We start from the raw sequence: 26591 nt of genomic DNA, 5'->3' as shown, positions 1-26591 counted from the left end.
TCTATAACCTTCTTTCTGAAGGCCTCAGAGTTTTTGCTTATTTCACAGGTTGAAACATCTTCATCAGTGTGCTGAACATTACTTGTCCGTCAGTGCTACCATCCTAACCAGTGTGAATTGGCCAACTATGGCTTCTAAAAGGAGGACAAGACTGGGGACATTCACGCATATGAGCAACCTAATTGGAAGTGGTAGAGAGTTGTTTCCCTCAACTCCCAACTCTGCGAGACGTTGTGAAATATGGGCTACTGCTTCGAGAACAAAGTGGTGAGGATGTGAGAAACTACCCAGCAGACAGTCTTGCAAAGGACATTTACCCTAAAGTGCTTGAAAAGTGGGAACGAGCAAACAGTTCTTTTGTAGCCCCCGTTGTAAATTCACAAGTCACAATCTTAAACAAGATCCAAGAGAGCTGGGAGCAGGTCAAAAACATATCTCTGGGGAGAGGAAAGCTACATGTCAAAGAGGCTTTCATTGCAAAACTTGACAAGCTTTTTGACATCCTCAATTGCAAGTGTAAAATTGTTTTATGCTCTGAATTTGGCTGCCCTGCAGATGCTCTTTGCAAAAACGAAACTCACATTAACTGTACATGCCATAAAGAGATGAAGATCCCTGTGAAAAAACTTGCTTTCATTAAAGGTCAGAGAGACAAGTCTGGTTCTATTGGACCACATCAGATTGGCTTGCCAGATCTGCCTGAGCACAACAGACAAGTCAAAAAGCAGAAGCGGCAAGAAGACGAGAGAAGAAGGCTTGGTGAATATAAGCAGACAAGTAAGCAGGATGTTTCAATCTATCTATAATTCCAGTAATCTCTGTGTGTTTGTTTGTACGTTTGTACGTTTGTACGTTTGTTTGTTTGTCTGTGACCGCTGTTTCTCGACAACCACGGGTCCGATATACTTTTAACTTGCCAGGTATATTGCTGGGGACCCGAGGATGTGCCTTTTCAAGGTTTCATATTAATCGGACAATTACTTACCGAGCTATGTCCAAAAAACGATTCAACCAATCAGAGAGCAGCGAACTATCGCGTGTGCCGAACGTGGCGGACACACTCTGCCTCGGATGGCACATTTGAGAGCGTATTCATTTATTTCACGTTTGCAAACTATGTTGGCGCTATGTTGGCGTTAAACTATGTTTTAAAACTAATAAAAACCATTTCATGTAAATAGAGGGGGGGGGGGGGGGGATTGTCACTGTACTCGCACGAGCAGATGGCGGAAGTGCCTGACCGCCAAGTGAAGTCCGAGCAACTCGCGGTCGAAGGTACTGTAACGGCGTTCGGGCGGGCGAAGCTGCCGGCTAAAGAACGCCAGCGGTTGCCAAGCTCCGTTTTAAAACTAATAAAAACCCCGGGGGGATTGTCACTGTACTCGCAAGCCGTTCGCCGTTCGCTTTGGCGTTGCGAATGGACCAAAACATTTCATGCACCAAACCATTTCATGTAAAGCGTTCGCCGTTCGCTTTGGCGTTGCGAATGGACCAAAACATTTCATGGACCAAACCATTTCATGTAAATAGAGGGGGGGATATAATTTTAGATATAGATATAGTACGGGCATGCCCTAGTCTATCTATAATTCCAGTAATCTCTGTGTGTTTGTATGTGTGTATGTGTGTGTGTATGTTTGTCTGTGACCGCTGTTTCTCAACAACTACCGGTCCGATATACTTGAAACTTGCCAGCTATATTGCTGGGGACCCGAGGATGTGCCTTTTCAAGGTTTGAAATTAATCGGACAAGTACTTACCGAGCTATGGCGATTTAGCCGTTCGCCGTTCGCTTTGGCGTTGCGAATGGACCAAACCATTGCATGTAAATAGAGGGGGGGGTTCTGTGGTCGTTGCGAATGGACCAAACCATTCATGTAAATAGAGGGGGGGGGGGGGGTTCTGTGGTCGTTCGCTTTGGCTTTGCGAATGGACCAAACCATTCATGTAAATAGAGGGGGGGGGGGTTCTGTGGTCGTTCGCTTTGGCTTTGCGAATGGACCAAACCATTCATGTAAATAGAGGGGGGGGGGTTCTGTGGTCGTTGCGAATGGACCAAACCATTCATGTAAATAGAGGGGGGGGGGGGGTTCTGTGGTCGTTACTGCCACGTGGTTTCAAAGTTTTTTTTTGTTGTTGTTGTTTGCACGCATGTTTTTTTGCACCCACGTACGGGCACGCCCTAGGATGTTTACACACACACACCCCTACACAAATTTTTTTTTTTTTTTTTTTTTGGCAAGGAACGGGCACCCACGTACGGGCACGTCCTAGCTTATATATAGTACGGGCATGCCCTAGTCTATCTATAATTCCAGTAATCTCTGTGTGTATGTATGTCTGTATGTTTGTCTGTGACCGCTGTTTCTCGACAACCACGGGTCCGATATACTTTAAACTTGCCAGGTATATTGCTGGGGACCCGAGGATGTGCCTTTTCAAGGTTTCATATTAATCGGAGAAGTAGTTACCGAGCTATGGCGATTTCTTTACCAAACTCCGCAAGCCGTTCGCTTTGGACCAAACCATTTCATGTAAATAGAGGGGGGGGATTGTCACCGTACTCGCAAGCCGTTCGCTTTGGACCAAACCATTTCATGTAAATAGAGGGGGGGGATTGTCACCGTACTCGCAAGCCGTTCGCTTTGGCTTTGCGAATGGACCAAACCATTTCATGTAAATAGAGGGGGGGGATTGCCACCGGACCAAACCATTTCATGTAAATAGAGGGGGGGGATATAATTTTAGATATATATATAGTACGGGCATGCCCTAGTATATTTAATGGTTCGATAGATGCGAATGGTTCGATGGATGTGCGGAGTATCGTTGAGAGAGAGGAAGACAAATGATGAATTGCGAAAGATGATGGGAATAGAGCCTGTGATTGATGCTGTGAAGAGGAACAGGTTGAGATGGTTTGGTCATGTGTTGAGGAAGGATGAAAGTGACTGGTTGAGAAGAGTGATGGAAATGAATGTAGAAGGAAGTAGAGGACGGGGAAGACCGAGAAAGACTTGGCTAAAGATGGTGGAAGAAGAAATGCGGGCAAGGGGGTTAACAAGGAGAGATGCAGAAAATAGGGCAAAATGGAGAAGATTGTCATGGGGACCGCAAGGCTAACCCCCGCTCTAGCAGGGAAAATGGCCTTAAAATGCATGTTGTTGTTGTTGTTGTATTTCATATATTTAATATATTATCATACATTTCATATATTTCATTTATTTATCATATGTACTTCATATATTCTAATACTTCATTTAAAAAGGATTTTTTAGCATACATTTTGGAGCAAAGCATGCACTGTAAGAAGAATTCATAAATAAATGTTAAACGTGAGATAGGGGAGGTATCACTGGGGAAGGTCATTTACATAACATGGAAGCAAATAAATTATAACCCCCGACTCATCCTGTTGCTCGCTGCTGCTCTCATCCTGTTGGCATTTTGAAGAAATCTAATTTTCTTTAATTTTATTACTATGTTTTGTGGGGGCCAAAAACACTTCCCTGCACCCACTAAGGATTGGAGTCGGGAATCACTTACAAAGGCTTTCACATTAGCTACAAAGGCTGAGGCACTGGCAGAGCAATAAAAAAAAAAAAATTCAACAATTCCTTTTTTCCAAATTTTCTAAATATTTATTTGCCTAAAAGACACCCAGGCACTCACTGATGAACCTCTGAAGGTTTGACGAATATCCATTTGGCCATCTCTGAGGAAAAATGGTGACACACACACACACACACACACACACACACACACACACACACACACACACACACACACACACACACACACACTCTCTCTCTCTTCTATCTTTAGATATATTGTTACAGATATGGCTTCAGGGTTAATTGCAAACACATTACAATAGTTATTTCATAATACATGTTTAGCATAAGCATACGTAATACATTCACACTGGCGCGATGTTTTTCTCGGCCATTACTAGTTTTCAAACATGGCCCAGTGGATTTTTATTTCTCCCCCTAACTAAACCAACCTGCCATTCCACGTTTAATCTGTGCCCCTAAAATTTAATTGCTTTTATTCATTTCTTCCTCCATTTATTCACACATTTTATTAATTTCCCATTTTATTCATTTCTCCCTTCATTTCCGTTCTTTTTCCCTCCATTTGTTCATTATTTTTATTAATTTGTTCCATTAATAATTGAAACGTGGCCTGGAAGGACAGCGCACCCGCATCCTGGCTAGCCTGGTCAGAACCCGCAACTGAGATGCTCAGAGTCAAGAATGGGAGAGCTTCATAACCACCCCAACCATCGACTCGCTTCATTCATCCTCAATGCCTCCGTGTACCGGCTGTACCGCCATTCCATGCACATCCACCATTTTGTGCAGAGACCTTTTTCCCGGCATGCCAAAAAAAAAAAAAAAAAAAAAAAAAATTTAAATTTGAAACGCATTCTACTGCACTCTCCCTACACCAATTAACTTTATTTTAGAAGTCATTGGGTTCTAAGATCCCACTCCTGATTAACAAATGCCGTGTCCACTGCTCGATTAATACTGTTACGTTTGTGGGGGGAGGAGGGCGTAGGCAATGGAACATCTTAGGCCAGGTAGGATTGTATAGGTAGTGTGCTCCGACTGTGGGGAAGGAGAATAAACCCTCATGTAACTTAAGTCAGCTCCATGTGTCCGGTAAGAGCATATCTTTGTCCACATGGTGAGGGGTGGGGCTATGTTAATTAGGTAGGGTTTAAGGGTAATTAATTCCCTGTATGTGAATGCCTCTGTAATTTTCCCTTGTTCCTTATGACACACACCACACCAGCCATGCACTCCGCACCTATACTAAAAGCACCATATAAAAGTAACCGGAACCAGGACATTTAAATGCCGCTGGTGCCGCCAGCCGAGTCATCGCAACACCAAGCAGGCAGGGCCGTGAGGCCCCGCTCCAAGGGGTGATGATTGGCCCAAGCGATGGAGCGGGGACTCGCTGATTGGGGCGGGCGGGTGACGTCAGATAGAAGGTTTGAGGACCGTGAACAAAAAGGCGAAGGAGCCGCCATTTCTCTCTCTCCGTGCTGGCCTTGATAGCGTGCAGGCGCTCGCTCTTGGCTCGAACATTTGAAGTCAACAGTGGCATTTTCCTTCTCTGGCTTCGTGGATATGATCGCAGGCGGACACATTGCCATTTTCTCTCTTTTTGCGTTGGGAGATTCGGTGCGAGCGGACGCATCTTCTTTCCCTGGTTCGTTGGTGCTGACTTCGTGATGGCTGGGTGCGCCTGAGAGACCTCGGTGCTTTGTGGAACGTGGGATGAGGAAGGAACGAGGCCCTGCTCGCTTCACGTTCGGTGGTTGGCCGGTGAACGAACTTCGCGCCGAGGGAGTTTTCCCTCGCGGGGACTCGGGGACCCGTTCGAGGTCCGACGGGGTTCAAGGGCCGCTCAAAGCTGAGTACTGAGCAAATGCACCACACAAATACATTTTTACTTTCGTTCTTTTATATTTCCCTCGTATTGTATACGAGTCCGTGTGGGGGCACCCCGATTAGGACTTGGTTTACCGTGCATTTCCTGTTCCCTGGCATTATTTTTATTAAACCCTTTTATTGTTGCATTTTAATTCCATGTTGGTTTGATTTGATCATTGTGGTTCGAGGATGCTCCAGTGGAATCCGTGCAGGTAAGAGCTCGCTATCCTCCACTACTCCTCGCGTATATAAAGATCCGCCATAGTTGACTGAACGCCTCGGAGGTAAGCTCGATTGGTCATTCGTCCGAGGCCAGTCGTTATCGGCACGGACAGGACAATACTGACACTGGACGAATGGCTTTTTACTTCCTTGGACTGCGTTTGATTAATGACGGCCTCATGCTTGCAGGAATCGCAAGAAGCACACAGGATCCTTGGTTTTGATTTTAATGGAGTTTCTTCCCCTTTTACAAAGTAAAATTTGACGGAGGTGTACAACGGCACGATGGATGGATGGGGGGGGGGGGAGGGCACAGACCCAAATGACATGTTGACAGACAAATTATTGTGGGGAGGGGTCACATTTATCAGCTCCTGAACAAATTGACACATGCTCTATCATTCTCCACAGAAAGCACACATTTAAATGCTAAACGTTTATTAATGACATAGCTGGTATATTTTACGCCGTATATTTTACGTATTTATCACCGTTCCTGCAACAATATTTTAACCCCCACATAAACATGTTGTGTTCTGCACTGCAGTCATTTACTGACGTGTAAAGACTGCACAGTAACCAACCAACATTCATTCCAGTGCACACTGTTTCCGACGTGGTTGAGAGGGAGAGCGAGAGTTAGTTTAGAGGAGAATGAGAGACCAAAATGATGAAAAATTTTCGGCGGTGCTCGAAAACGCACTTACATAAAACAGAATTGGATGAAAATTACAATGTCAATGACCTCCTGTCTTTTACAATGGTTCCCCAAATTTATTTTGGACCACAGCAGGATAGTCCAGCACCGAGGGGTGGCAATGGTGATGGTGGCGGTGGCAGTAGTAGTAGTAAGATGAATACTTTACTTTCCTCAAGTAGGAACAAGGTCAAAAGAAAAACATTTTTTTACAATCACCTGAACCTGAATATGCCTGTGAATGAGCAGGACAGCGGCATCTGCAAAACAAGAACACACCCAAACAAAACTGGAGGAGGAGGAAGAGGAAGAGGAAGGGCAAGAGAGAGGAGGAGGTGGAAAAAGAAGAGGGAAGGTCAACAAGAAACTGTGACGTTTTGAGTTTTCACTGTTTGTCGAAGTTACTAGAGTTATTACTTCTGAGTACCTTTATTCATGGTCTTATCCAATAAATTGAGGGTACAGGGTGAACAGAAACCCTTTGAAGGCAACAAATTGATAAACAAGATTTAAAACAGGAATAAAGCACAAAAATAATACAATGAACGAAAGAAACATTACCTTTGGCTTTATTAATTCATGGTTTTCACACACTCGCGTTAATAATCCGAGTTCCCTCACAAGGAACAACAACGAAAAAAGAGGTCATGGGGCCTCATGGTGTGTCGAATTTTACAACTTTCAAATTCCAAATATGATGGGTGCTAAAAGTTGCAGCATGACTTGGGAATTCAAAAGATATTTTTGTTAATTTAATAGAATTTAGTTTTGCCTTGGTAAAAAGCTACATAAAAATAATAACTTTTTTGACGTTTTTGTGGAATTTCCGATAATTTGAACGTGCCATTTTAAATACTTCTTTGTGAAAAAATGTGTAAAATTGCCTGAAAATCATGAAAAATGATTGCCAAGTACTTACTATTATAATTATTATATATGAATTATATTATATATATATATATATATATATATATATATATATATATATATATATTTGTCGTTGTCTTTGTGTGTGTGTCCGTGTGTACGCTCGATATATATATATATACAGTCACGTGAAAAAGTAAGTACACCCCATGTAAAGTTTTGACTTTTTCAACATATTTCAACATACAGCTATTTGATATTCATTTCAACAATATTGATAGATAAAGGTGATAGAACATAACAAATATCATGAAACATTTACATTTTGTAGTCCATTGTATAATTTAAATAAACATAAATGCAAATTTCACATGTGGAAAAAGTAAGTACACCGTTGGCTCTAATAGGTAGTATTGCCCCCTTTGGCAGCAACAACCTCAAGTAGGCGTTTCTTATAACTGTCTACCAGTCTCTGACATCGACGGATAAATTTTTGCCCACTCCTCCATGCAGAATTATGTCAGCTGTGCAATGTTTGAGGGGTTTCTTGCATGCACAGCTCGTTTCAAATCCCCCCACAACATCTCGATGGGATTTAGATCGGGGCTTTGACTTGGCCATTCCAGAACCCTCCATTTCTTTCTTTTCAGCCATTCCTTGGTGGATTTACTGGTATGTTTAGGGTCATTGTCATGTTGCAAGGTCCACTTTCAGTTGAGCTTCAACTGTCCGACAGATGGCCTCACATTATCCTCAAGCACCCTCTGGTACAATGAAGAATTCATAGTGGATTCTATGATGGTGAGCTGCCCAGGCCCTGATGCAGCAAAGCTGCCCCAAACCATAATATTTCCACCACCATGCTTTATAGTTGGTATCAGGTTCTTGTGATCAAATGCTGTCTTTGGTTTTCACCAAACATGTCTTCTGGTACTGTGGCCAAATAGCTCTACCTTTGACTCATCTGTCCAGAGCACATTGTTCCAGAAGTGCTGGTCTTTGCCAAGGTGTTCATGGGCAAACTTTAGTCTTGCCCTGATGTTCTTTCTGGACAGCAAAGGTTTCCTCCTGGCACACCTCCCATGTAGATCAAATTTGTGCAGCCTCTTTCTAATGGTAGACTCATGCACTTTGACATCAACAGTGGCAAGAGCTACCTGTAGGTCCCGTGATGACATTCTGGGGTTCTTAGAGACTTCTTTCAGCATCTTGTGGTCTGCTCTCAGGCTGAACTTGCTGGGGCGGCCTGGCCTGAACAAGTTGGCAGTTGTTTGGAATCTTCTCCATTTGTAGATGATCTTCCGGACAGTCGAATGATTGATTTCAAATTGTTTGGAGATCTTTTTAAATCCCTTCCCAGACTCGTAGGCATCTATAACCTTCTTTCTGAAGGCCTCAGAGTTTTTGCTTATTTCACAGGTTGAAACATCTTCATCAGTGTGCTGAACATTACTTGTCCGTCAGTGCTACCATCCTAACCAGTGTGAATTGGCCAACTATGGCTTCTAAAAGGAGGACAAGACTGGGGACATTCACGCATATGAGCAACCTAATTGGAAGTGGTAGAGAGTTGTTTCCCTCAACTCCCAACTCTGCGAGACGTTGTGAAATATGGGCTACTGCTTCGAGAACAAAGTGGTGAGGATGTGAGAAACTACCCAGCAGACAGTCTTGCAAAGGACATTTACCCTAAAGTGCTTGAAAAGTGGGAACGAGCAAACAGTTCTTTTGTAGCCCCCGTTGTAAATTCACAAGTCACAATCTTAAACAAGATCCAAGAGAGCTGGGAGCAGGTCAAAAACATATCTCTGGGGAGAGGAAAGCTACATGTCAAAGAGGCTTTCATTGCAAAACTTGACAAGCTTTTTGACATCCTCAATTGCAAGTGTAAAATTGTTTTATGCTCTGAATTTGGCTGCCCTGCAGATGCTCTTTGCAAAAACGAAACTCACATTAACTGTACATGCCATAAAGAGATGAAGATCCCTGTGAAAAAACTTGCTTTCATTAAAGGTCAGAGAGACAAGTCTGGTTCTATTGGACCACATCAGATTGGCTTGCCAGATCTGCCTGAGCACAACAGACAAGTCAAAAAGCAGAAGCGGCAAGAAGACGAGAGAAGAAGGCTTGGTGAATATAAGCAGACAAGTAAGCAGGATGTTTCAATCTATCTATAATTCCAGTAATCTCTGTGTGTTTGTTTGTACGTTTGTACGTTTGTACGTTTGTACGTTTGTTTGTTTGTCTGTGACCGCTGTTTCTCGACAACCACGGGTCCGATATACTTTTAACTTGCCAGGTATATTGCTGGGGACCCGAGGATGTGCCTTTTCAAGGTTTCATATTAATCGGACAATTACTTACCGAGCTATGTTCAAAAAACGATTCAACCAATCAGAGAGCAGCGAACTATCGCGTGTGCCGAACGTGGCGGACACACTCTGCCTCGGATGGCACATTTGAGAGCGTATTCATTTATTTCACGTTTGCAAACTATGTTGGCGCTATGTTGGCGTTAAACTATGTTTTAAAACTAATAAAAACCATTTCATGTAAATAGAGGGGGGGGGGGGGGGGATTGTCACTGTACTCGCACGAGCAGATGGCGGAAGTGCCTGACCGCCAAGTGAAGTCCGAGCAACTCGCGGTCGAAGGTACTGTAACGGCGTTCGGGCGGGCGAAGCTGCCGGCTAAAGAACGCCAGCGGTTGCCAAGCTCCGTTTTAAAACTAATAAAAACCCCGGGGGGATTGTCACTGTACTCGCAAGCCGTTCGCCGTTCGCTTTGGCGTTGCGAATGGACCAAAACATTTCATGCACCAAACCATTTCATGTAAAGCGTTCGCCGTTCGCTTTGGCGTTGCGAATGGACCAAAACATTTCATGGACCAAACCATTTCATGTAAATAGAGGGGGGGATATAATTTTAGATATAGATATAGTACGGGCATGCCCTAGTACCATCAAATGAAATAATTTTCTGTTATGATGCAAATGAAGAAGAAATAGCTGAATTAGCTGATGCTCAAGATGGAAAGGATGGAAGTTATGAAGTGACATTAGAAATACCAAGCACGTCTTCCACTTGCAATAAAAAGCCAGAGTACAACACATTACAAATACCTAATGTTGCTATGCAGAGCATCAGATATGGTGTTGGCCTGCGTGCCACAGCTGCCATCACCACTTCTGCCTTTATGGATGCTGGCTTGATCACTGAAGAAGACAAGAGACTTGTAGTCTTGGCCCTCGCCCAAGAACAAGTTACGAAATCCCTGGATCATGAATTTGATGATCTTTGTAAGAAGGGTGAAATTGACTGCATATTCTTTGACGGCCGTAAAGATACAACTAAAGTGATGCTGACAGCAGACAAGTCAGATTGTCAGTTCCCCAGCATCATCAAAGAAGAGCATTATTCTGTGTGCAGTGAGCCAGGTGGAAGATATCTCTACCACTTCACTCCTGAGAAAGGCTTAACGAGAAAAAAACCTGCTGAAGTTATTGCTGATAATCTTGTAGATGTCATGAAGAAGAAGGGCATTGATAAAAGCCTGCAGGCCATTGGAGGTGATTCTACAAATGCTAACACTGGCTGGGAGGGTGGTTCCATGCATTGGGTAGAGGTGAAGCTTTGCCGTAAGCTGATCTGGTTGGTTTGTACCCTCCACACTAACGAGTTACCCCTGCGACACTTGATCATAGCACTGGATGGGAAAACCTTGTCTAACAAGTGGACAGGTAACATTGGCAAGATGCTAGACACTGCGACAGAACTTGAAATTGATCCTTCATTCACCAAACTCTCAATTGAAGAGCCTCTTATTTCACCGAGTGACAATGTGGTAACACGGATTTCTCTACTGATCAAGCGTATGGGTATAGGATCACACAGGCCATAAGGACAGGAGAACTTCCCACAGATCTGGCCCTTCTTGAAATTGGTCCAGTGAGCCATTCAAGGTGGCTGACAACAGCAAACAGGCTTTGTCGCATATGGGTTTCAAAACAAGGCCTTAAAGGCAAAACCCTCAACAACTTAAGACTGATAGTGGAATACATTGTTGGTATGTACTACCCCTGTTGGCTCAACATCAAAGTAAAACACTCTTGGGTGGAAGGCCCACGCCACATCTTATTTCAGCTGCGGCTAGTGAGGCTGCAAAAGAAGGCTGTAATAAATGTTATTTTGCCAATCATCAAGCGCTCAGCATGGTAGGTATTCAGCGAAATGATAATCCAGACACTCTTGTGCTCAGATGACAGAGAGGAGAGGAGAGCTGGTGTCCAAAAGATTGTTGACATGAAGGGCAGAGATTATTACACACTTGGAGATCTTTCTGTACGTCCCAGGAAGACATCTTCCATCAACCCCAGTGCTTCTTCCCTGTTGGAGCTGATAGACTGGTCTGACGGGGTATATGAACATCCTTTGACATGTAAACTGACTACAGCGGAAGTAAAGAAGTTCTTTGACAAGCCTATGCAAGGTCCACGGTGGCCCTCTCATACTCAGTCAATAGAGAGGTGTGTGAAACAAGTCACAGAGGCAGCAGGCAGGGTTTATACACATGAGAAACGTGAGGGCTATATCAGAGGCCAAGAAGCAAGTCGGCGGCTGATGTCCACGAACGAATCAAAGTAAGACTTGATGAAACTTGTTTAATTTTTTTTTTTTAACTGATGTCATTACTTTCTAATGTTGTTTTATGATTACAAGGATATGTTTTATGCTTACTAGGATATGTTTTATGCTTACTAGGATATGTTTATGCTTACTAGGATATGTTTATGCTTACTAGGGTATGTTTATGCTTACTAGGATATGTTTATGCTTACTAGGATATGTTTATGCTTCCTGCCTCACACCTAGCTCGTCTTCACGCTGTTGAAACCAAAGCGTTCAGAATCATTGGAATCTCCCGCGATGAAGCTAACTCCAAGCGCCTCTCACTCACTCACCACAGGCAGGTTGGTGGTCTTTCCATCTTCTACCGACTCCTCTCTGGCCTTGCCCCCCCAGCTCTCTCTGGGCTCTGTCCCGCAAATATTCCTACAGGTTGCACAAGATCTGCCTGCAACCCTCTTATGGTTAAACTGCCAAAATCAAGACTCTCTGCTCACCTTCACTCCTTCATGCCTCTTTTCTCCCACCTCTGGAACAAACTCCCTCACTCTCTTCAATCCCACTCCACCCTCCAGGTCTTTAAAACAGCTGTTCACCACCATCTCTTATCTTCCCCCATCCAAAACCTTGATCTTTTTTACCCCCGCTAATTTCACCCCAATTCCACTTTTTTGAAATACCAACTTCTGTCCTGGAAGTCCTTGGTGAGTAGTGTATATATGTTGCTTCTGGGACACTCTCATTTTCCCATTGACTTACATGTTAATTTTCCTCTTAACCTCATTGCCCATTAACACCTCTATTTCTCCCACCCTAATCTTTATGAACCTTTTGTCTATAGTACCTATCCTTAATGTTGTTCATTAGACCACTCAAACACTACAAATATTTGTTTTCCCTTATAGACCTATAATCCTTCTTCTACATATCATCTGGCAGATTATCTTTGACCCACTCAAACATCGACCCATTCACTTACATGTTAATTTTCCTCTCACCTCTTTACGAACCTTTTAGCCTTTTGACACCTATCCTTAATGTTGTTCATTAGACCACTCAAACAATGATTCCCCCTTAGTCTTATGGTACTGTTATGATCAATGATCCCGAGTAGACCACTCAAACATCGATCCTACAAATATTTGTTTATGCGTCGGAAATAATTTAATTCTCCTACAACTCTCTTCACCATCTAATATATTAACAAAAAAGATGTTTGAGTTTGGTTCTTTATCAAGATATTTTAACTGAGATAAAAGAAAATGATAAACCTCCCTCAATGTCCTTGTCTGAGCGCCTCCAGTGCCACACACTTTTTGGTAGGCTCTGCCCACTTTTCGTTAAGCTCCGTCCACTTTTTGGTAAGCCCCGCCCATTTTTGTTAAGCCACGCCCACTTTTTACTAAGCCCCACCACCTTTTTGTTAAGCCATGCCCACTTTTCACTCAGCCCCACCCGCTTTTGCTAAGCCCCACCCACTTCTGCTAAGCCCCACCCACTTTGTTAAGTCCCACCCACTTTATAAACTCTTCAGCATTGTATCATTTCCAGGTAATACATTACATCATTTTCAGGGAATTTCCATCACATCATTTCCAGTTAAGACACGCCCAGGTTTGCCCAGGGAATTTCCACAGGAAATGACACACACCCAGCCCTTCTTATAAAAGGCACCGACCACACAGGCTTTTTCAAACACGCTTTCTGCTTCACTTGAGAATGGACTACTATGCCGAAATGGAATGGGATAACTTTGCTATTCCTTGGAGTCCTACTACCTGTGTAGAACTCAACCTTCAGATTGATGAACTGGACTCGAACCTCTTATCAATGGAGGTAAGTTTGTTTATTTATTTATTTATTTATTTATTTAATTAATTATTTTTTAAATTATTTATTTTAATTTTTTTTTTTTTTTTAGATGAGACTCGTGTAAGAGTTAACAAAGTTAATTTTAATATTCATAGAGCTTGATTTATACAAATAAAAATATTGTATTAAATTAATACATTGTTATTTTCTTTCACAGGAAATTGTATCTGAGATACAAAATGAAAATTCTGCTTTTAACACAACTTGGGATGAAGTAATTTTTTTGTTTGAAGACATTTTGAACAACCAAGACCCCCAGAACGAGTTCTACCTTGATGACCCAGCCAAAGAGTTATACCTTGGAGATCCACAAAATCCTGAAAAAGAGTTTTACCATGATGATACTTGTTGTGAGTTATCAAAACAAAACCCACTGAACAAGTTCTACCTTGATGAGCCAGAATACAAGTCATACATTGGAGACCCACAAATTTCTGAAAATTGGGAAAGGGGAGTTCTCCCTGATGGTCCGCAGTTATACTATGTGAGACACATCATAGAAACCCCAAAAAATTGTGAAACGGGAATTCTCCCTGATGGTCCGCAGTTATACTATGTGAGACACATCACAGAAACCCTAAAAAATTGGGCAAGGAGAGTTCTCCCTGATGGTCCGCAGTTATACTATGTGAGACACATCATAGAAACCCTAAAAAATTGGGAAAGGGAAGTTTTCCCTGATGGTCCGCAGTTATACTATGTGAGACTTATCATGGAAACCCCCAATATTTCTGAAAATTGTGGTTCTACCTTGGAGACTTGGAAAGATGGTTATATTTTTGGAGACTCGGAATGGGGGTTTTGTTTTGATGACTCGGAATGTGATACCTATCTTGGAGGCTCAACAGGAATGTGGTTATACCTTGGGAACTTGGAAAGTTGGTTTTATTTTGGAGACTCTACCTGTGGGGTCCATCTTGGAGACTCTTTGCATTCTAAAGCAATGAACAATGTTCTTTGTTTAATGACGCTTTATTTAAGCAATATCAAGAAAGTTCGAGGAAGAAAATGCTGGAAAATTCTTTCTTCCCATTTCTACTTCTTCAAACTTGAAAGCCTTGAAAGACAGAATTGGCAGAAGAGGAAAAAAAATAAATGAAATACGTATTTAAAAAAGAAGAAGAAAAAAGATTATGTTAGGGTTAGGGTGGGATTTTGAATGTGAGGGTTAGGGATGGGGTTGGGTTAGGGATGGGGTTGGGTTAGGGTGGGATTTTGAATGTGAGGGTTAGGGTTGGGGTTGGGTTAGGGATGGTGTTGGGTTAGGGTTGGGATTTTGAATGTGAGGGTTAGGGATGGGTTGGGTTAGGGATGGGGTTGGGGATGGGGTTGGGTTAGGGATGGGGTTGGGTTGGGGATGGGGTTGGGTTAGGGATGGGGTTGGGTTAGGGATGGGGTTGGGTTAGGGATGGGGTTGGGTTAGGGATGGGGTTGGGTTAGGGATGGGGTTGGGTTCGGGATGGGGTTGGGTTCGGGATGGGGTTGGGTTCGGGATGGGGTTGGGTTAGGGTTTGTATATTATTATGACTCACTCACACATACACACACACACACAAAAGTTAAGCCCCAACTGAAAAGTTGAGGGATTCTGTGTTTGGGGTTCACAGATTTAAAAACGTATCCCCATTATACACACACAAAAGTTAAGCCCCAACTAAAAAGTTGTGGGATTCTGTGTTTGGGGTTCACAGATTTAAAAACGTATCCCCATTACATTTTATTTATTTATTTATTATTTTCAAGGGTATTATCTGCTTACTTGTGTTTTTTGTAATTCTTGTGAGTAAAATGAACCCAAGATTTCTTCTCCATTTAAATCATATAATTTGTAGGTCCAAGGGACTGTATCCATTACATCAATGATTTTAAATAATTCACGAGTCCATTTTTGTGTATAACCTTTCTCAAAATGACTTTTCCATTTGTATATTCTTACAATATCACCAACTTTAAACTTGGGCTTTCTCAAATTAATCTCCTTTTCATATTCTAATTTTGTAAATGTTTCCGATGGTTTTGATTTTGTTGATGAATGAACTGTATTATTGTAATTATCTACAATATCCTGAATTAAATACACCCATTTTTGAGAACCGAGTTGTGTGAATTTTTTATATAGTCTCTCTTTCAAAGTACGATTAAAACGCTCAATAACAACTGCTTTTCCTTCATTAAAGGTGCTGTATAATTTAATACCCTCCCCCTTAAGAAATTTCATAAATATTTTGTTATAGAACTCTGTTCCCTCATCAGTCCATAACTTCTTTGGTTTCCTTTTATTCCTATCAAATATTAGCCTAAAGGCTAACATTAAAGTATTACCTCTCTTGTTTTTCAAAGGAACAACCCAGGCAAATCTACTCCTCAAATCAATAACGGTTAAAGCATACCTGTATCCCTTATCATTATTTAGTTCGATTAAATCAGCGGACCATATGTGGTCGGTGTATTTAGAATAAACTTTCCTTCTTTTAAACTTTGTGATTATAGGTTTATGTAATTCATTAGCCAAAAGCTCCTCAGTCTTGATAACATCATTGGAGTTTAATAGTTTTTTGGGAAATAACCAAGACCAAGTTTCAATTTAGCACTTATCATTTTTTTCACAATAAACCTATCAACTTTCTCTCTCAATGTAGGATTTCGTATCAAGGACAAATTATACAAAATTTCTCTGTCTGCTTCATGTTTTTCATCCAATGTAGTGGTATTCCCAAAAGCAATATCATGCTTCATACACACTTCATCAACCCTATTTATCGGCTTGGACCAAGGTTTAGGATTGTCAGCCTCATCTAATCTTTTATCCAGGTTTGTTCCAGGACCACAGAAAGAATATCCAGGTAGATGTAGTTCCCCAGGAATTCCAGTTGTTGTAAATTTACTTCCTGACAGAAACTTTTGTATGTCTCCTCCACTTTTAGGAGAGATGAATTGGCACTTTTTAGAGCCACACACTTCACATATTCCTTTTTGATAAACTCTATTATTTTTAGCTTTAACATAAGAGATATTTTTAGATTTGGTTTTCTTTTTACATTTGAGACAATAACTCATATTTATTTATCAGAAAAATTCCGACAGAATATCAAAACCTTTTTGGTTTTCAACATATACATTTCTATCTTAATTTTTAAAACATAAAGAATCCTTAGGAATGCCTTCACTCTCTCCTCCATTTATTTACAAATAAAAACTAACTAAAGTCAATAACACCAACATCATCAACTATATGACCTTTGTCTTCTTCATGTAAATCTCCTCGCTGAACTCATCAAAACCATTTTTAAAATCATTATCTTAGTAAGAGTTGTTAATTCTTTATTTTCCTCTTCGGTGCGTTGAGATTGATTTATTTGCTGTAATACACTCAATCTTTTACGAATCTCACTGATTTCCATCTTTTTATATTTTTCCTCCCTCCCTCTTTGCTCCCTTTCCTCCCTCTCCTCCTTCTCCTTTTTCTCCCTCTCCTCCTTCTCCTTTTTCTCCCTCTCCTCCTTCTCCTTTTTCTCTCTTTCCTCCTTCTCCCTTTTCTCTCTTTCCTCCTTCTCCCTTTTCTCCCTCTCCTCCTTCTCCTCCCTCTCCTCCTTCTCCTTTTTCTCCCTCTCCTCCTTCTCCTTTTTCTCCCTCTCCTCCTTCTCCTTTTTCTCCCTCTCCTCCTTCTCCTTTTTCTCTCTTTCCTCCTTCTCCCTTTTCTCTCTTTCCTCCTTCTCCCTTTTCTCCCTCTCCTCCTTCTCCTCCCTCTCCTCCTTCTCCTTTTTCTCCCTCTCCTCCTTCTCCTTTTTCTCTCTTTCCTCCTTCTCCCTTTTCTCTCTTTCCTCCTTCTCCTTTTTCTCCCTTTCCTCCTTCTCCTTTTTCTCCCTTTCCTCCTTCTCCTTTTTCTCCCTTTCCTCCTTCTCCTTTTTCTCTCTTTCCTCCTTCTCTTCTTCAACTCCTTCCCCATCCCTTGCTACCCTTGAGTTTGAGCCCCAAAGAATATTATACATATACTCATCTGGATTTTGAGATATTCTTGTATCTATAATTATTTTTCTCATAATGGGATACCAATAAGATTTGTTGATGATTTCTGAAAGAGTTTTATATTTCATAACTTTGAGAAGTTCATTTTTATTTAATATTTTAAACAAGTCTCTATTTGTGGGTTTAACAATATCAGTATAAGGCCAGTTTTTAATGACAAAATTCCCATGTATATGCTCCACATCATAAGGAATGTAATCCCGAGCACCCTTTTCTTGTAGGTATCCTTGAATACAAAAATTATAATTCTCTTGTAGTCTTCTTCCTGCCATTTATGTATCAGAAATATATACACAAAGAATTAAGTTAAGCACCCCCCCCCCGTTTTTTTACAACCTCGCACATTACAAGTTTGTTGTCGTCAAAACAGTGTAATATACCCATGATATTGCTATATTTTCTGGAGAAGTGATATTATGGTCACATAAAAACATAACAATCATGCCGTTTTCAATATTTTATTCTGAATAATTTAAGGTGAAATTTTTTGGGAATTTTAGGCATATTTTCACCTCAATTTAAGTATGGAGCTATAGGTCCATCACGGACAGTGTGGATGACGTTTATGTTTTCTAACGTACAGTCATTGTTCTGAGAAGACCTCTAGCGATCTTTGCGTCAATAACGTGTGTAGGACCCACGTGATCGGATCACTGACTCAACCCTACGTCTCATAGACCCTGTAAGCCGTCGTATGCGTTGCTGTGGCAGGTTGTTCCATTCCCGATGTAATGCACGTTCCAATTCATCCAGATTGGCTATTGGAGGGACCATCTTCGCAATTTGTCGTCCCAACATGTCCCAAACGTGCTCGAGGGGGTTCAACCTGCCACAGCAACGCATACGACGGCTTACAGGGTCTATGAGACGTAGGGTTGAGTCAGTGATCCGATCACGTGGGTCCTACACACGTTATTGACGCAAAGATCGCTAGAGGTCTTCTCAGAACAATGACTGTACGTTAGAAAACATAAACGTCATCCACACTGTCCGTGATGGACCTATAGCTCCATACTTAAATTGAGGTGAAAATATGCCTAAAATTCCCAAAAAATTTCACCTTAAATTATTCAGAATAAAATATTGAAAACGGCATGATTGTTATGTTTTTATGTGACCATAATATCACTTCTCCAGAAAATATAGCAATATCATGGGTATATTACACTGTTTTGACGACAACAAACTTGTAATGTGCGAGGTTGTAAAAAAACGGGGGGGGTGCTTAACTTAATTCTTTGTGTATATGTGAGATTAATATTATGACAGGTAATACCACCCCATCTTCCCACTACCAAATCGGTTTGTATTCCTCGGCTTTCTATCCTTATCTCATTACCTTCCTTCTTTGTCATGCTAACCATCGCTATACTATCATATATTTTTCTTTTCTTAAAACCATGTATTTGTTGTTTATTAATTGTACTTCCACATAAATCCTTATCCTCACCAAGCGGATAATATTCTTCTTTACGAGACTGATTAAAATCATGTAGGTCTTCTATGTTTATTGAAAAAGACCAATTATACCCTAAATCAGGCATATCATACCCCCATTTATTAATTTGCATATTAACTATATGTCCTTCTTTATAAAATTAAATTGTTAGCAGGTAGTTAAATTCAATGAGGAAAGGTGTATGGTCAGTATAACCAGGTGTTGTGGTTGTAAATTTTACTTGTTTAACAAAACGTGCTGTTTTCTTTGAAAATATATATTGTGATAAATCACTGTATCTAAGTCATTCGCATCTGTAGGGTTTGGATAATTGATTAATTTATAAGTATTCTTCATATTAATATTTTTACTTATACTATATTTTTGTCGTTCAGCCTGTGCCTTTGTATAATAATTTGATAAATCAATATCCTGAGAGGATTCTCCAAAGATAGAACCATCTTTTCCAACATAAGTCATTTATATTAGACTAGGGCATGCCCGTACTATATATATATCTAAAATTATATCCCCCCCCCCTCTATTTACATGAAATGGTTTGGTCCAAAGCGAACGGCTTGCGAGTACGGTGACAATCCCCCCCCCCTCTATTTACATGAAATGGTTTGGTCCAAAGCGAACGGCTTGCGAGTACGGTGACAATCCCCCCCCCTCTATTTACATGAAATGGTTTGGTCCAAAGCGAACGGCTTGCGGAGTTTGGTAAAGAAATCGCCATAGCATGCACAAACGCGCAGGAAAGCGAAAGAATCGCAAATTAGTTTTAATTAGTTTTAAAACATAGTTTAACGCCAACATAGTTTGCCAACGTGAAATAAATGAATACGCTCTCAAATGTGCCGTCCGAGGCAGAGTCTGTTCGCCACGTTCGGCACACGTGATAGCTCGCTGCTCTCTGATTGGTTGAATCGTTTTTTGGACATAGCTCGGTAACTACTTGTCCGATTAATATGAAACCTTGAAAAGGCACATCCTCGGGTCCCCAGCAATATACCTGGCAAGTTTCAAGTATATCGGACCCGTGGTTGTCGAGAAACAGCAGTCACAGACATACAGACATACAGAGATTACTGGAATTATAGATAGATTAAAAATGATATCATAAAAATTTTCATTATTGTTGAGTTGAAATAATACATATAAACATAATTGACCACATTTAGAATTAATTCCTTGAACTTGAAATGTTTGATAAACACCATTCTGTAAGAATTGTATTACTTCAACAGGCGGTGGCATACCATAACTATCAAAATAATATTTATCCTGACTATTATGAATACAAACCCAATGAGAACCATTCTGTGTGTCTAAATTCATAATAATATTCTTTGTACTCTTATTTATATGTATTAATTCATCTCTCATACAAATAACCACATTATCAATTTTTAGTGTTTTACAATACTTAGCTAGTTCTATATTTGACGTTGTATTCTTTCCAAATTGTTTAAACCATTTATCCATTTATTTATGAGAAAGATACAATCCATTACCCCGTTTAGTTAGTTTAACATCCGCTTGAGCGATAGAGGAAAAGCATATCTCCAACCAACAATCTAGCTTTATCAGGTTTATCAGGTTTATCAGGTATCAGGTAGACTTTCAAGTTTTTGAGCAAAATCTTCAATTACACCACTTCCACTAATTTGTTTCTCCAACTCCTTGTTATGTCTTTCCAATTCTTTTTGAGCTTTTAGTTGTGCCTTCCTTTCGTTAGCAGTTTTTACCGCTGCTGAAATACCACCAGTCAATGCTCCAGCCGCGCACTTAAACCAGCAAATAAAGGAATTAGAAACGGGAGAAATCCTCCTCTTCACTCGTCTATTGAATATTTCTTTAACATAGGTTTTGTCATTTAAATTTTAAGTGAACCAGTATCATTTAGTGTTTTTACTTGTGTGTGTGTGTGAGTAAAACATCAATTCTTACAGCTCCTTTTCTTTGAATTGTATTAACATTAATAATACAAGGCTTTTGATTTTGAATACAAGATGTTAATTTATTAAGATTGATTTGATTAACATATACCAGTTCTTTCTGACTCATTTATTTATGAGAAAAAACCTATTTTTTTTTTTATTTTTTATTTTTTTTTTTGTATACAAGATCGAGGCTCGTGAAAGAGCGAACATTAATTACACAGAAAGACAAACCGACACATAAAACATATAACATAGGGAGCGGTAGACAAGATGGGGAGAGAGGGGGAAGGACACAAACACAACATTTGAGAGCAGGGACCGAGAGACATGGAGACATCGAGAGATCTGAGAGAGGGCGAGGGCTTTGGGGGGGGGGGGGGGAAGGGGGCAGTGGGAGAGGTATAAAACATATGGACACTGCCAGGACTTCCAGGAAAGAAGTTGGAATTTCAAACAAGGTGGATCTGGGGTGAATTAGCGGGGGTAGAAAAGATCAAGGTTTTGGATGGGGGAAGATAAGAGATGGTGGTGAACAGCTGTTTTAAAGACCTGGAGGGAGGAGTGGGATTGAAGGGAGTGAGGGAGTTTGTTCCAGAGGCGGGAGAAAAGAGGAATGAAAGAGTGAAGGTGAGCGGAGAGCCGAGATTTCGGCAGTTTAACCATCAGAGGGTTGCTGGCAGATCTTGTGCGACCTGTAGGAATATTTGGGGGACAGAGCACAGAGAGAGCTGGGGGTGCAAGGCCGGAGAGGAGTCGGTAGAAGACAGAAAGACCACCTACCTGCCTGCGGTGAGTGAGTGAAAGGCCCTCAGAGATAGCTTCATCGCGGGAGATTCCAATAATTCTGAAAGCTTTGGTTTCAACAGCGTGAAGCCGAGCTAGGTGTGAGGCAGGAGCACCGGCCCATAGGGGAGAACAGTATTCCATTGAGCTGCGGATGAAAGCCTTGTATGTGGTGAGGAGCTCAGGTGTGCCGAGGAAGGACTTCGCACGACGGAGGATGCCCAGTCGGCGACTGGCTTTGGAGGCCAGCTTGGAAATGTGGTTTTCCCAAGAAAGATCATGGCAGATAGTGAGACCCAAAATCTTGAGCGACAGAACTTCTTGGAGAGGATTGTTGAGAAAGTAGATGGGAGGGTTGTCCAGTCGATCTTTTCGGAGAGACATAGTAAGAGTGTGAGATTTGTCAGGATTGAAAGACATGTTCCACTTGTTTGACCAGTCTGTGATTTTGTCCAGGTCTTCAGAGAGTGAGGAGGCAGCAGACTGCCGATCTGAGGGAAGAGGAATGGAGCGGCAGAGAGTGGAGTCATCAGCAAAGAGATAGAGAGGATTTTCGAGAGAGTCAGAGAGATCATTGATGAAGACCAGAAAAAGCACGGGGCCCAGAACACTGCCTTGGGGAACTCCAGCCTGAACAGGAAGAGGAGATGAGAGAAACCCATTCAGGGCCACACGTTGACGACGACTAGAGAGGAAGTCCGCCAGCCATGCGTGGAGATTTCCATGGATACCAAAGGAGGAGAGTTTGGTGAGCAGAGCGGGGTGCCAGACCGTGTCGAAGGCACGTGATATGTCGAGGGAGACAGCTCTAATTTCCTGTTTGGCATTGAGGACCTCCATCCATTGTTGAGACAGCAGAAGCAGCATGTCCAGAGTAGAGTGACCTGGTCTGAAACCAAATTGATGATCAGAGATCAAGCCATTGGAGAAGAGGAAAGATTTCATATCAGAAGCAATGATGGATTCCATGACTTTGCTGATAATTGGGAGAAGGCTGATTGGTCTGTAGTTGCTAGGATCTGTTTTTGCACCTTTTTTGTGCAAAGCGGTGATGTTGGCTGATTTCCAAGCAGATGGCAGTTGACCTTGAGCAAAAGAGAGGGTGAAGAGAACAGAGAGAGGGTGAGATAGAGCAGCAGAGCAGGATTTTAGGACCCGTGGGCTGATGCCGTCGGGTCCAGTTGCAGAATCAGAGTCGAGGGTTGACAGAAACTTTTCCACCTTGTCAGGAGGAAAGGACACGGAGTCCAGGAGCAGCAGGGTACGACTGGGTATGGTGGGTACAGAGAGGGATGGGTTTGGGACACAAGATTTAGAGGCAAACACAGAGTTGAGGCATTCAGCTTTTTCACGTGCGGAGTCAGCTGTGTAGCCGTTTGAGGTAAGGGAGGGGATGGAGGGGGAACAAACACCAGAAACGGATTTGACCAGACGCCACCAGGATTTGGAAGAGGGAGACAGATAAGAGAGTTCGGTCTTGAGAACGGAGAGATATTGTTTCCTGGCTCTCCTGAGGGTGGACACACACTTGTTTCGGGCTTTGTGAAAGGAAATGAGATTTCCTTCCGTTGGATTTGCTTTCCAGGAGACGAAGGCAAGTTGTTTCTGGGCAACAGCCTCACCACAAGATTCCGTGTACCATGGACGGGAGGAGGGGTATGACAACTGAAGACGAGATGGGATAAATCTGTGCATGAGAGAGAGCAATTTACTTTGGAAGAATTCCCAGGATGAGTTGATGTCAGAGGTGGTAGAGATGGGAGACCAGTCCAGATGATTGATGGCTGCTTGAAGACCGTGCCAGTTGGCCTGAGTGAAATGCCAGACTCGTCGACGCTGAGCAGGCTCCCTGAGGATGGTCAGAGAGATGTCCACTTTAACAAGGACATGATCAGATGATCCGATCGGAGCAGAAGAAGAGCAGCAGACATTTTCAGGGAAGTTAGTCATAACCAAGTCCAGAAGAGAAGATGTTCCGTTGACTGAGATCCGGGTCGGGAAATTGACAGATTGTGTCAGTCCCAGTGAGTCGCAGAAGTCCTTTGCTGAGGAGCCATGGCTGGTGAGAGAGGTACCCACACCCAGCCAACTGGCATGATGACAGTTGAAATCACCACATATGAGGAAGAGAGAGTTGGGATGAGTAGATAGAAGTTGGTCCATATCATCAGACAGCGAGATGTAGATGGAGTCATCACTGTTTGGTGGACGGTACAACACACATATGAACAAGAGGTGGGAGCGAAGGGGAAGCCGTAGCCAGAGGTATTCCTGGGGGTGAGGTGGAGAGAGTGCAGTGCAGGGCGAGTGAGGAAGAGAGTTTTTGATAAAGATAGCAACCCCGCCTCCAGGACGAGGCTCAGGTCTATCATACCGGAGGAGGGAGTAGCCCGGGAGAGATACTATGGAATCAGAGACATCATAAAGGAGGAAAGTTTCTGTTAAGCAGATCACGTCTGGTTTGACAGAAGCAACCTGTATGGAGAGATCAGTTAAGTTTGAACGAAGGCCCCGGATGTTTGAGGTCCATACCGTTAATGAAGAGGAAGGGGGAGCATCAGATACAGAACAGGGGGGAGGAGGGGTAGGGTAAGATGTGGAAGAGGTGGAAGAGGTAGGGAGAGCTGTTGAAGGTGTGTCAGAGATTTCAGAATAGCTCGGAGAAAGGGAAGGATGGGGCGGACAAAAGGTTTGATGGTGATTGGGTGAGCCACAATGAGGTGTTATTTGAGGAGGGGGAAGAGCGAGGCAGAAGGTTGGGGGAGATGGAGGTGAGAGTTTGAAGGGGGAAGAAGCGGGGAGGACGCTTTGAGGAGGGGGAGTGAGAGGGGGGAAATTGAGAAGCAATGAGGGTGGGGAGATTTGAAGGGGAGGGGTGAGGGGGGAGTTTGGGAGGGAAGGGACAAGGGGAGGGATTTGAAAGGGATGGGATATGGGGGAGATTTGGAGGGGAGGGGTGAGGCAGGAGTCTAGGAGGGGAGGGGCGAGGGGGCGTCTTGGCGGGGAGGGGTGAGGGGGTAGTTTAAGAGGGAGGGGGCAAGGGGGGAGATTTGAAAGGGATGGGTGATGGGGAAGATTTGGAGGGGAGGGGTGATGGGGAAGATTTGGAGGGGAGGAGTTATGGGGAAGATTTGGAGGGGAGGGGTGAGATTGGATTTTTGAAAGTGTATGATTTATGGGAAACGAACATTTATTGCAAAATGAGTTTCTTGTGACCTTCGAGTTAAAAATACGTTTAAGGACGCTGGATGGAGGATGGAGTGCAGGAGAGTTTAGGGAATGTAGAAAAAAGGCACTATAGGAGATGGATATTTTTTTTGGGATGAATTGATTTGGTGAGCAAGTCGAAAGCAGCCTTTTAAAGAAGAAGAAGAAAAAGGTGTTATAAAATATGACGGAATACATAACTTGAGGGGAAAGTGTAAACATTGAAGGTTAATGAGTGAAAACTATCTGGGGAAATGGGGGAGAAACACGTGGTCGAAGAACGAACGAACGAATAAGAATGAATAAACGAATGAGAACAGAGAAGGAAATGTTTTTTTTTTTTTTTTTTTTTTTTTGAGTTGAGATTTACACAAGGAAGTAGGCTATGGGTGAAAAGACTGGGAATACAGAGAACGAAAGTTATTGGATCACAAACGACGGACCACTGAGAGAAAAACAAAGCCTCAAGGTTGTACAGTGCACACTGTACAAGGCCTTGCTCGCGACACGGCAAACAGACGATCAATTTATGAAAGATAAACACCGAGAAACAACCAAAGTTGCACACAATAACTTCACACACCGAAAGATAAATACAGTTTCGACAAAATACAATTGTGAACAGACTTAACTTCGAAAAACGTGGAGACCGTGTGGAGCTTCGAAAATCGCTGCCGCCGTCTCCAAGATCTCGCGAGATCTATGTGATATTAATCATAACACCATTATCTGTATTAATCTGTAATTCTGTTTCCTCCAAAAGCAAACAATAAGCATCAACTTCTTCATTCTCTCCTCTTTCAATGTATAGAGAAGTATCCACTCTATTAGACTTTATAGTTTCCTTTTGAGAACTCAGGTCAATTGTGTAGATTGTATAAAGTTTTTGAAACGCACCCATATCCAAAATAGGATCATTATTACCATTGCTTTCACACACCTTTTAGTAAGACTTGTAGGCTTCCGCATAATCATTTTTTTCCCAATCAATTTCCAATCTATCTCGCGGATAAAATGTACCATCAAGAGAAATCCGAAGTTGTTTCACCTTAGCATTATCACTCAGCGCATTATTCTTATCAGTACCTTCATCTCCATCTGGTTTCTTAAAAATGAGCCATAGGTATCGTGGCTTTCCTTGAAGAACACCTAAATTCCAAGTGTAGGTAGTGTGTTCCAGTTTAACGTGTTGACATCTTCTTTTAAGGTATGATACATTTAGTGGTTTCTTTGAGTTAAGTCTTCTATTTAACATCTCTTCCGTTTTAAGATTAGGAGTATATTCACTAATATACCAACACAAATCATTAATAACAAATTTATTATTATCACCAAAAGCATTTTGAGCCCCAAAAAGCAATCTATTTACATTATCATTCCTTTGTAGTTGAAATCTAATTTTAAGCCCGTACAAAACTTTATCATAATCACAAAATCCAAATATACCTTTAAGAGGT

The 26591-nt window shown here is 42.0% G+C and overlaps 1 protein-coding gene across 5 annotated transcripts in view; it reads right to left on the bottom strand.

Moving 5' to 3' along the window:
* Positions 1-26591, bottom strand: part of ADHFE1 (alcohol dehydrogenase iron containing 1) — a 126886-nt gene that overhangs the window by 73581 nt on the left and 26714 nt on the right. For 2 of the 5 annotated variants that reach the window (XM_078780126.1, XM_078780129.1), the window contains exon 2: positions 6589-6629. The exons of the other annotated variants lie outside the window; for them this stretch is intronic. In XM_078780126.1, the coding sequence (XP_078636252.1) occupies positions 6589-6629 (41 nt within the window). The remainder of the gene's footprint in view (positions 1-6588; positions 6630-26591) is intronic. 5 annotated transcript variants of the gene reach the window in all.

The sequence above is a fragment of the Myxine glutinosa genome, chromosome 6, assembly GCF_964187855.1.
Source record: "Myxine glutinosa chromosome 6, kmMyxGlut1.1, whole genome shotgun sequence".
Lineage (NCBI taxonomy): Eukaryota > Metazoa > Chordata > Myxini > Myxiniformes > Myxinidae > Myxine > Myxine glutinosa.
This window is presented reverse-complemented; position numbering and strand designations above follow the sequence as displayed.